Consider the following 12,554-nt stretch of genomic DNA (forward strand, 5'->3'; position numbering starts at 1 on the left):
CAAGTTTTCATGACAATTTATCATTTCATATATAATTTAGCTGGTTAGCAAGCACAAAGAACTGTATAATTTTCAAAAGAATCATACCTTTTGATCTTCCATCTCTTATTCCTTCAGCAGGTACCCCAGGTTGGCCATGTCATTATGCTTAAATAACTTACTGTCACTCCATGATGCCTGCAATCCTTTCTGGATGGCAAAGCAGGCAGCTCTGTCTCTGCAAGGAAGAGAGACCCACCAAATTGGGGTTTTAAAAGGTCTTGTCAACATTCTCAGAAAAGGAATGCTTGCTTTCTGTAGCTGCTCAACAAACACGCACTTGTTAACACGCAGATCAGTAAGACCATCTAACGGCTTACACGCCACTGTTTGTGCCTCACTCTGCACGTCTTTTTCAGAGCGACCACACTCACTCCTCTGCACGGAGCATACCCCTGCCTCATTTTACTCTCTCAGAAGTCAGCGTGCACATCTGTTCACCCACAGCAATTTTTTCTTTCTAAGAAACACACACGACGCTGGTGATCTCACCTTCGGTGGCATCTCGGTTTTGACCGGAACAGACTCTGCTCTTATTTTGCCATGAGAAGTGATACCAACTGCTGACTGGTTTTGCGGCTGAAACTCCAGTAAGGTCTTCTAAACTGAGTTAGTTATGGAGGGAGGGTGTCTCTGACATTAAGCTGCATTATTTTAAAGTATATGCAAGGCTTCTGCCACGAAGATGGAATAGTCCTATTTTCCCTGTTTTTCTAAGTATAAGCCCAAACCCCAGACACTACATATAGAACAAACATAAAAAGACTCTGAAGAGTGCAGAAAAATGACAGGCCAGCTGAAGACCTATGAAATGACGTCTCGTGGGCTTCCCTGACTTGGAGCTGACAAAGCTGACCAACTCCAAGTGCCAAGGGGCATGGGCAAAAAAGCTCACAGAAGCTTGCCCTCTGTGGACAAAGGGACAGGAAAGGGGCAGCTCAGCAAGCAGAAATGACTCGACTGCAGCCAAACCACAGAAAAACCTGGGCTTATCCACACCAGCGAGGGCTGAGGGGCCCAGATTCGGACCTCTGCAAAGCTAAGAGGCACACCAACAGCCACCCAAGTGGCCTCAGAGAAGGGAGCCAGGACTGGACCCCACAAGCCGGTAACAAGGGTCCTCACAGTGGCATCAGTGAAGACCACATGGAGAGCCCCAGCCTGTGTTCCCCTGCAGGGAGGGACAGCCTCCTCTTCTTGGCTTGAGCTGTGCCAGAGGAGGCTCAGGGGAGAGTAGGACTCTCATTAACACTGATGGAAATGAAAACACCCCACCCGGGTGTCAGTGGAGGTGGAAGGGGGACCCTGGCCTTGCACCTCCACCTGGTAGTAATGAGGCAGTAGTGAATGCCCCCCACCCCTAATGGAAGAGTGACAGAGAAAGCCGACTAAAACCCAAGGTTTAAATAAAGCATAAACTCTGGTAGCAGAATATGAAAATGTCCCGATTTCGAATACCACTTGTCATATCAAGAATCAAAAGATATCAAAGAGAATGAAAGAAAATAATCAACAAATACCAATGTTGAGTTGACAGATGTCCGGATTATCTGAGAGTCATTTTAGAGCAGTGATGATAAAAATACTTCAGTGAGCACTTATAAACATGCTTGGAACAAGGGAAAAACAGAAAGCCCCAGGAAGGAAATAGAAGACAAAGAATCCCATGGGGAAGCTAGAACTGAAAAATACAATGGCCAAAAGAAAAAAAAAAAAAAGAACGAAAGAAAAAATGAAAAAGTACAGTGGATGGGCTCAGCAGCAGGCTGGGCGGGATGGAGAAAAGAACGGGAGAAGTGACAGACCTAACAGAAGCTAGGCAATGGAAACCAGAGAAAAACACATGACAATCAAAGAACAGAGCCTTAGGGACCTGTGGAACTACAACGAAAGCTGCCACACTGGCCTCAGTGGAGTGCTGGAAGACGGAAAGATAGTGGGGCTGAAAAGTACTCGAAGAAATAAGGATGGAAGATGCTTCCAATTTGGTAAGAGGCTGAGCGAAATTCATACAAGTAAACCCAAACAAAAAAACGCCAAAATTATAGTAAAGCTTCTGAAAACTAATGATGATGAAGAAATCTTGAAAGCAGCCCTAAAATGACACCTTACACAGAAGAGAAAAATAATTTGAGAGACCAATCAGAAACCATGGAGATCAGGAAAAAGTGTTATATCCCAAATACTTGGAAGAAGAGAACTCTCAAACAAGAATTCTGTAACAAGCAGAAAGATCCTTTAGGGACAGGGGAAACCAAGGCAAATGAAGGAAAACCAAGAGAAGATGACCCCAGCAGACCTGGGGAAAGGAATGGCTAAAGGAAGCTCTCCACAAAGAAAAAAAGAAGTATAGAAAACAAAAGAATCTCAGATTATCAGAGAGGAAGAAAGAACATAGTAAGTAAAATTATGAACAAACACACTAGGCTTTTCTTACCTTCCCAAGCTTTCTAAATTATTTTGGATGATTTAAGTAAAAATTGTGACACTGCCTGATGTGGTTTTCAATGTATATGCAAGAAGTACTGAAAACAATTATAAACAAGGAGAGTACAGAAGTGTAAGGAAGGTAAAGGTTTCTCTACCTGAAATGGTAAAATGATGAGATCAGCAGAAGGTGATAACTTACGTGTATACGTAATGTCATACTGAAAGCAATGACTAAAAACAAAAACAGAATTATGCAATGAGAAACACTCAAAAACAGCATGGATAAGTAAAAATAGAATCCCAAAACATGTTCACTTAACCCCCAAAAAGGCAGGAAAAAGAAAACAGAAAAACAAAAAAGAGGTAACAAATATGAAACAAAAAATAAAGGGCCCTCACATGTCCAGTAATTACTTTAAATGTAAATGGCCAAAATACACAATTTAAAGACAAAGACTGGCAGAATGGATCAAACAATATCCTGCCTATGAGAAAATATACAACAAGGTATATAATAATGTGGCAGTGGCTGTGTGTATGATATACACAGAAAATACAGCATGCAAACATTCATCAGGAGAAAGCAGAATACCAACGCTGTTATCTGATGAAGTAGACTTTGGAGCAAAGAAAAATTACCAGAGACAGAGAAGAACATTATACAGTGATAACTAGGATCAATTAACCAAGAAAATATGCACCAAACGACAGAGCTACAAAAGGCTGAGAAGAAAAACTGAGGTAAGAGAAAGGAACACAGACAAATCACAACTACAGTAACTGTAGAACTACCAGATGGAAAAGCAGCAAGGCCAGACCAGACCTTAACACCATCATAAACTAAGAAGATCTAAGTGTCACCTATGAAACACATCCCTGAGCAATGGCCAAATACTCTTCTTTAATTGACCAGGGAACATATTCTCACATAGACTACATCATGAGCCATGACACAAACTGCAACAAATTTAAAATCTCCCAACACTTGGAAATTAAACACACTTCTAAATAATTTGTGGGTCAAAGAGCGTCTAAACGAAAATAAAATATACCAAACTAAATGAAAATAAACAGACCAATATGTGTGGGACAAGGCTAGAGGAGCACGTAAGTAGTGCACAGCACTAACACATTAGAAAAAAGGGAAAGTCTCAAATCAATAATCAAAATTCCCAACTAAAGAATCTAGAAAAAGAAAAGCAAAAAGAAGCCAAAAAAGAGCAGAAGGCAGGAAACAATAGCAGAAAGTGATAGAATTGAAAACAAAAAATACAATGGAGAACAATCATTGAAACAAACAGCTGATTCTTTGCAAAGATAAATAAAATTAACAACTGGAGCAAAACTGACTAGAAAGAGAGGAGACAGAATACCAGACAGGAATGAAATGTGTTATCACTTCAGGCTCTGCAAATATTTAGAAGAAAAAGGAAATATTAAAAACAATCTGACCGGCCTTCTAAGTACTAAGGAAATTGAATTCAGAATTAAAATTCTTTCAAAAAATAAATCTCCAGGCCTGGTTGGCTTTACTGGAGAAAACTACCAAACATTTAAGGAGCTAACATTAATTTTATACTATTTCTTCAGAAAACACAAGAAGGAATCCCAGGGGATTTTATGGACTAGTCGCCTGATGTCAAGACCAAAGTCCAAAAAATGCAAACATCATTAGCCATCAGGGAAATATAAATTAAAATTACAATAAAATCTCTCTATACGCTTATCAGAATGGCTAAAATTAAAAAAAAAATGACAATACCAACTGCTTCTGAGATGTTGAGAAACTATATTACTTAAATACTATTTATGGGAATGCAAAATGGTACAGCCGCTCTGGAAAACAGGCAATTTCTTAAACAACTACACAATGCTATGTAACCCAGCAGCTGCACCCCTTGGCCTACACCTACAGAAATGAAAACCTAGCTTTAGAGAAAACCTGTGCATAAATGCTCACAGTAGCCTTCTTTGTTCTAGCCCCAGTCAGGAAAGAGCTCAGACATCCTCTGTCGGTGAGTGGTTCAACCAACTGTATTGCTTCCGGACCGTGAAGTACGACTCAGTAATCACAAGGAATGAATTCGCGATCCATACAACACAGGCGTACCTGCAGAGAATTAATGCCGAGGGAAAAAGCGACTCCCCAAACACTATTTAGTGTATGACCACACTTGTATTAACAATCTTGAAATGACAACATTACAAAAAGGGAGACTTGAGGTGGCTGCCAGAGGATAAGGAGTGGGCAGGGTGGGAGGACCGCGGGTACGGCAATGTGAGGGATCCTTGTGGTGCAACGTGAGGGATCCTCGTGGCGACGGAAATGTTCTGGATCTTGACTTCATCCATGTCCATATCCCAGCTATGAAGCAAGCACTGGTGGAGACAGGGTAAAGGGCCCACAGAATCTCCGTACTATTTGTTGTGAAGAGGGACAGACCTAGCACGTGAGCAAGCACTCCACCGAGATTACTGCTGGCAAAGCTCTCCCACTATTTACTGAAAGTCAGAGACTAAGCCCTGTGCATAACTGTCCAGGCCTAATGAATTCATCCAATAATTTACTAACCACCAGCATCACCTCTAGTGCTCCCACCTCCGGATGAGTTCTGGGAGGAATGTTTAAAGTGGTGTGTCAGAGCACAGCAAGCAGGAGCGAGCGCAGCCCAGGCCTCCCGGCTGGTACCACAGAAAACACAATCCTGCACTCGGGACCTGATGAGGATGCACACGAGCTCTGCGCAGCCGTATGCTGGCGCTCGGGCTGCTGGGGGCTAGAGGGGCAGGACGGGCTGCATACCTCCAGCCCTGGACCCACGAAGCTCAATGGGGCCAGTGCTATGGCGTGTGATCAAGCTTGCCGTGCCGGCAGGAGCCCACTGGGGAGAAGCGAGAGGCTGGTGTGGGGGCCATGGGAAGCTGGGCTCTGAGCCTTGGCACTCGGACCCCTCTTCTAAGTGCCAGTCTCTGTTCATTTATCGACCGAGCTGGTGTTTTCTGAGCACAACTAAGAGGAAATGCATTCCTAGGCAATGAACTAGTAAGAACCGACGGAAGTGCCACAGAAGCAGAGCCCAGCGAGCGTGAGGCGGGATGAGCAGGGGACAGGGGCCGTGTGCATGTGTGCGCCCATGCACATGTGGGAGGCCTGACAGGCAGGGCCTGTCACAACAGGCAGTGTGAGCACCTGTGTGATCTTGGGTTCCCAAGGAGACCAAACCCCTCTGGCTGTGAGACTTTCCCCACATGTGGCAGGGGTCTCAGCTTGGTACGAGGTGAGGGAGGGTGGCCCAGTAGAAGCACTACCGTGTGGGGTGAGCAGCACGAGTCAGCATCAGGAAGGGGTAAGACTATTCTAGGCACAGGGACTGGTGTGTTCAAAGGCCCAAAAGCGAGAGGAAACTAGCATATAGGGCCAATGAGTCTATAGCATGAGTACCTGAAGGAAAAGGGGACAAAATGAGCCTGGAAAGGTAGTCTGGAATGCAGAAGATTGCAGTAAGAACTTGGATCTTTATTTCAGGAACTATGGAAGCTCTTAAGCATGACATAATCAGATGAGCATTTTTAAAAAAGATTATTCTGGCTATGGTGTTAAAAAGGAAAAGAGGAAACAAAAGTAAATCTGAGACCTAAAATTCAAAGTCACTTAATGATCCACTCAAAGGAGAGCAGAGGCTTGGGCTAGAGGGTGGCGCCCACAGTGGAACAGCTGGCTGCCTAGCTGGGCCAGCTCCAGCCCACGGCTCTCCGCTCTTCCTCTTCACAAAAGAGGAGACGCCACACAGCCAGGGCACGTGTGCTCTAGTACGCAGATTTGCTCGTGGCTTCTATGATCCTAGCAAGCCATAAAGCAAGGTCAGCAGAGAGCAGGACTCGGGGCAGGGTGGTGGGCAATGGAGGACTCCACTGAGCGACTGCATGGGCGGCGACCATGGACCTTCAAGGGCACTACACTGCCACAGAGCTACAGAGGGAAGTAAGTTTGGCTTTCCCGACATCAATAAATAAAACCAATCAATTAAAAAAAAATGCTTTCGGCATCCTTCTAGTGATGGTCTCATCAATGCTGCACCAATTACTTCATGGAAATTCCTCTTTAAACAGAAAGTCATTATTACCTAAGGCAGATAACCTCTAACAAAGGAATTCTCCAGGAAGATCACCATTATCTCCAGAGGAACTCTGACTGGCAACACAGGTAAAGTTACTCACACAAACATAATGTCGCCTCTCTTGGAGTAAGTGGGATTGCACTGGCTATGGTGGCAAACCCGTAGGAGCAGATGATGGCTTCTTCTGTCTTCATGAATTTTGCCAGGCAGTCTTCCAAATCCAAGTGCACATCTACAATAAGATGTTAAGTGGTTAAAACATTTTCTAATTCTTTTTCTTTAAGTACAGAATAAAGAAAATAACATAAGCAGTTTAGTTAGTAATACTATCACTTTATGAGCAAAATGAAACCGTCTTTGAGTTGTAAATTATATGAGGTCTACGAAGATGACTCTCAGCCGAAAAGATTCCCCAAGCCTGTGAACGGCATCAGCTACTCCTCTGCCCCTACAAGGTATTAGTAGGGCCACTCCAATCCTGGCTCTTGCTTCTTTACCAAACTAGCTCAGCGACACAAGGCCCAGAGACTTCACCTGCTTTGACTTCCCTCAACCAACCATATGGAGGCTTTACTAACGTGTGACACGGTATTAAAGCCTTTTCCCATTTAGCAGAAGGTACCACACCAGACATTAAGACAGCTGGAAACCAACTTTAAAAGGAAAAGAAAAGATGAATGGAAGAGCCCGCACCCTGCAGATAACAGCGGCGCCAGCACGCAGCATGCACCTGCTCCAGCTCCGCAGCAATTGCTCTCCTGTCCGACTCTCCACGTAAGCGTACAGGGACTTCGGATGTGTGGTACAAAGAGAAATACAGTAATTTACAAAAGCTGCTTGTGAACAGAACACTGGTGTAACAGTGGGAACGGACTGTGTCCATTAACCTGGGACCACCTATCGTGGCCGCTCACTTCCGCTCACCTTCCCAGTCTCAGGCACCGGGCTACACTCCCCAGCAGGCAGGCTACACGCCCCTCCCGTGACTAGAATAAACAGTGCACGGACCAGCTTTGAACCTGAAAACTTCAAAGTGGTCCTAAAACGAGACACTACCCAGGAGAGAAGAGGACTTTAAAAATTCCTCTAGCTCTTTTCACTATAGTAGGACCCACACTCGGACAACCATCAGAGTTCTGCCACACTCCCTGTCAAGGGTCAGGGAAGCAGACGCCTGAAGCGAGCTCTAGCTTACTTGCTAGCTTGCCAAGCTCTAGCTTACTTGCTAGCTGCTCAGTTTTCGCACTCCTCACTGCAGGTCTCTTGCCATCAAACTGGGGTTTAGCTCAGGGCACCTGCCTACTGCCGTCTGCCACTCGGCGGCGAGTTCCCACCTGCGCCCTCCATTCACGTGCAAGAGCGCTCAGTCTCCTGTCAGGAGACACGGTGCACGTGTCTGAGAGCAGAGGGAGCGAGGTGCTTCAGGCAGGTAGGCCGCAGGCGTGACCTGGCCCCTTGTCTCTTCCTACAGGCTTGGAGTTTTGGAGTTTCCCTATGCCAGCTGCTTCCTGCCTTTCAGTCATGCCCCTCTGTCAGGTGGCACAAACCCAGTCCCCCTCCCTGACCCTGTGCTTACCAGACTACTTGGCTTTACCTGAAAGCCACTGCACGTCTGATTAACAAATGAACTGAGAACATTACTGGACTTCCCTCATCTAAACACTTTTTAAAATATATTTTTAAAAAGTCCATTCTTTTATTATAACCTGATTGGAATGGGATAAATAGTTCATTTTCACAATTCCTCCAAGACATGTGTACACGAAAGACCAAACATGCCTCTTCCTGTTGGCAAGTTAAAATGTACACCAACATAGCCTATTACGAAAAGCACATGAAGTGCCATTTGACTTCCATTCCCGAGAGGTCACGGTCACTGCACAGATGACATCAACATTAGCTAAGTGTGGGACTTTATAGTAACAAAATTAATGACTGTATCCCATGTGATCCAAATGGTATCAAACAGGTGCTTAGGTCTTGAGCATCAGACCTGTGACATCACCAACACAGAGAACATGACCCTGACCCTGATGGCCCATCCTCTGCCACTTGCTGCCAGTGAAAGGTTTCAGGGAAAATCGGACGAGAACAAGGGAAGCAGACACATGCTAGAGAACCGGGCATCCCCCACACTGAGCAAGAAACTCCCGCCTTCTCTTCAGAGTGCTCTCTGCACCATGCCTACAGGCAAGCCCCCGTCACCCCCACTTCTGATCAGAATGAGGGCAAGTCCCCCTCTGCACATGACAATGTGGCCTCTAAATCAGGACTATCTACCCCAAACCTCCATGATTTAGTTAGCAGACGAGCCCCAGAACTGCTCTCATCCGGTATCTCCATTTCAAAAACAAAACACCTGCTATGGACACAAACTATTTTTGCTAAATACAAAGAAGATTTTAAATCATTCTGTAGACTCTGCTTTACATGACTCATTTTTTTCATTGATGAGCGATGAGAAAGCCAAAAAACTTGGCTTAATTTCAGGGCTTTAGCGTTAGCTACGCAGTGGACAAAAACTACATGTTCGAAACGTTCCCACCTTCATAAATACTTGTAACTGCTTTTACATCACTGCCAAAAAGTGGTTAAGAAGAATTTACGGCAAGTCAATGACTTACCGATTCTTGCTTTTCCCAAAGTCTAACAAAGACTGGCCTCTTTCTCCTCATACCTGAAGACACTGGGCTTTAGCTGACGGCAGCCTCGCAGAGCAGGTTTTGTGACAGGCGGGTGCAGAGTGCTGCGTGACTTCTGATGTGTGACAGCTACTCTGTGCAATGAATAAACTTTCAGCCCAAGGGAGGGGGAGGCAGCAAGCAGGGAAAGCGCCAGGCTGTGCTCTCCTGCTTCTGTTTTCGGTCTTCTGTGCAGACAAACTGTTCCACCAACTGTTCCACGGATTTGCACAGAGTGCAGGTAGAGCACTACACCCTCAGATTCACCACTAGGAACACACACTGCAGGACAGAGGCCACAGAGGGAGGTGCCCAGAAAGCTGTGTCCCTCACAGCACTCACTGCCCTTTCTTGCACCTGTTCCCTAACTAGAACCTAACAAAAGGGATTTGAGGCCTGTACAGGATGTCTGGCACCCAAGGCAGGGCCTGGCCACCCACGGCAGTCATCTCAGGGGGTTCAGATCTGGCCCCCCGCCTCACCAAATGTGGACCAGGGCAGGCCTGAAACAGCTCCGTGCCTCTCAGGTCCTTCCTCTGCCAAAGAGGTAACAGTCAGACCCACCTCAAAGGACTGTTACCAGAACCATGAGTCAATATGCCCATGAAACACTCACAATAACACCTGGCATGGAAAAACCAATACACTGTTTAAGTGTTTGTACAGGTAAATCAATATTTGTAGGACAAAAGGCTTTCTTGTAAAAGGAAAAAAACAGTTACACCATTTTCTAATTAAGTTGTCCAAACCCCTCATATTTAAAAACCTCATATTATAGTAATTTTTCCATTTGCCTTCCCTTTTATTTTTTTTTTTAAATTTTATTTATTTATTTGAGAGAGAGAGATCACAAGTAGGCAGAGGCAGGGGGAAACAGGCTCCCTGTTGAGCAGAGAGCTGGATGGGGCTCGATCCCAGGACCCTGAGATCATGACCCAAGCCGAAGGCAGTGGCTTAACCCACTGAGCCACCCAGGTGCCCCCTGCCTTTCCTTTTATATATCTCCTCTTTTACTCTGCTAAGAGGTATTTCGGCTTTCTTGGTTGTCTTCCAAAGGAAAGACTACAAAACAATCAACTTCAGAACAGTTTAGAAACAACCAACTACATTTTTTCTTAAGGCTTCTATATTTTGTGTTACATACTGTTTTGGTTTTTTTTCTATCCCTGGAGACAAGGACAACTTTTCTTAGAAGTACAAATAATACACTTATGCACTCATTAGAACATAAATATAGGGCTGAGTGTTTTCCAAAACATTTTTCCGTGCAGCATCTTATGTGATTCTTGCCAAAACGTTCTAAGCTGTACAAACAAGGAGCATCCCCACCTATCCTGCAACAGCAACCCTGTGACCAGTTAGTAGAAAGAAGTGGCAGGTCTAGGAATGTTATGACCAAAGCTTCCTCCTAATAAAACACGCAGGCATGACTCAGTTGATTGCTCTGAATTAAAGAAAGAATATATTCTGAAAAATAAACTGAACAATTTAAGTGTTCACTAATGGCTCCTGAACACAATTAAATGCCACTATCCTTCACAATGAAATCCTGTCACTGACTGCATTTTGAGTTAGTTTAAAAACAAAGAGTCAAGAAGGCACTGTGTATGCAAAGCAGATACTGGGAAACCAGTGATAACCTCCAGCAAAAGAGATCTGAACATATTCAAGGAAAGCCGAGAAGCTGAATAAGAGAAATTGTCCAAGCGTGCAGCCCGAGCCCTAGAGGAGAGACCTCTCTAGGGCCTGACAAATCCTCTTCGTGCCGTTCTCAAACACATGCTCTGACAATAAAATAAGAAGCTGGAAAACTCCTAATCACATGGTCCTGATGAGAGGACCAGAGATCTTGAGGAGTTCTACTTGCCAAAGGCAGAACATTCAGCCCAAGAAACTAGACGAATTTTAACTCAACTGTCATTTGACTTCTTTTTCCTGTATTAATCATCTAATGTCATCTAATACGTTACTATGAAATAATAAAAAGGAAAACATTTTAACAAAGAAATTGATTTTTACTAGTGATTTACATTCATTTTTGAAAAGCTGAAAAAAGAGCTAAACAAAGAAGTCTCTTCATCTTTGAAAGTGGATTCCTGAATATGTTACTCCCAGGGGGGAAAAAAAAAGAAGACATTAAAAAAATAACTTTTGCGGTGGGGGGCCTGCATGGCTCAGTTGGTTGAGTATCCAACTTCTGATTTTGGCTCAGGTCATGAACTCAGAGTTGAGACTGAGTCTCGTGTCAGGGTCTGCGCTTAGCAAGGAGTCTGCTTAGGAGCCCTAAAAATTCAAACCCAATTTAAATTTCAAACTCACTCCAACAGCAAGGTACAGAATACACGCAGGCTATGCTGCCATTTTTGTAAAAATAGCGGGAAAACGTATGAACGGGAAGTAGTTTGCATTTGCTAAAAAATGTCCCTGGAGGAATTAATAAGGAACTACTCATAGTAGTAGTTTCTTAGTAGCTGCCTTTTGTGGGGGTGGGGGTGGGGAGGGCTGGCTGCGATAACGGTAGGGGAGGAGACAACTTTCACTCTCTGTGAACCTTCCGAAGCTCCCATCATGGGCTGAATTATTCAGTCAAAAATACTTAGAAATCATGAACTTGGGGCACCTGTGTGGCTCAGTCATTAAGTGTCTGCCTTCGGTTCAGGTCATGATCCCAGAGTCCTGGGACTGAGCCCCTCATTGGGCTCCCTGCTTGGCAGGAAGTCTGCTTCTCCCTCTCCCACTCCCCCTGCTTGTATTCCCCCTCTTGCTGTCTCTCACTGTCAAAGGAATAAATAAAAATCTTAAAAAAAAAAAAAAAAGAAAGAAAGAAAAGAAAAGAAAACAAACTGTGAGCTAAAGATCCCGCATCTGGAAGCACATGACAAGCCGCTACTGCATACTTCAATCCGCAGGAGCCACACACAAAGCTGACTGGGCTATTTTACCAACTCTGGGAAAACTGGTTTCGAAGAGTTGAAACCTTTCTTTTTCATGACTTGATTCAGCAATAAATCTATTTTCTCAAATTAACTCCCAATCAGAAGCCAAGGTCATACATGCAAATAAAATTCCCTAGAAAGAAATGCTTTCAAGAAAGTAATTTTTTTAACCCCAGCAAGCAAATTATAGAAACTCTTCTTGATCAGATTACAACAAACAACCCAAAAAAATGTCTTGCCTAGCTCTCTAATACTACTTATCTAGGAAATAATTCCTTACCAGTAACAACCAAGCAGACAACCGTGTCTGCACTAGACTAAAGAGGGGAAATGACCGGCACTCTGTAAGT

At 44.3% G+C, this 12,554-nt stretch overlaps 1 protein-coding gene across 1 annotated transcript in view; it reads right to left on the bottom strand.

Moving 5' to 3' along the window:
* LOC116593606 overlaps window positions 1–12,554 on the bottom strand; it is a 56,125-nt gene that overhangs the window by 26,020 nt on the left and 17,551 nt on the right. The window contains 3 exon segments of the mRNA XM_032347884.1: window positions 88–217; window positions 6,688–6,718; window positions 6,721–6,819. Coding sequence (XP_032203775.1) covers window positions 88–217; window positions 6,688–6,718; window positions 6,721–6,819 — 260 coding nt within the window.

The sequence above is a fragment of the Mustela erminea genome, chromosome 6 (assembly GCF_009829155.1).
Source record: "Mustela erminea isolate mMusErm1 chromosome 6, mMusErm1.Pri, whole genome shotgun sequence".
Classification (NCBI taxonomy): domain Eukaryota; kingdom Metazoa; phylum Chordata; class Mammalia; order Carnivora; family Mustelidae; genus Mustela; species Mustela erminea.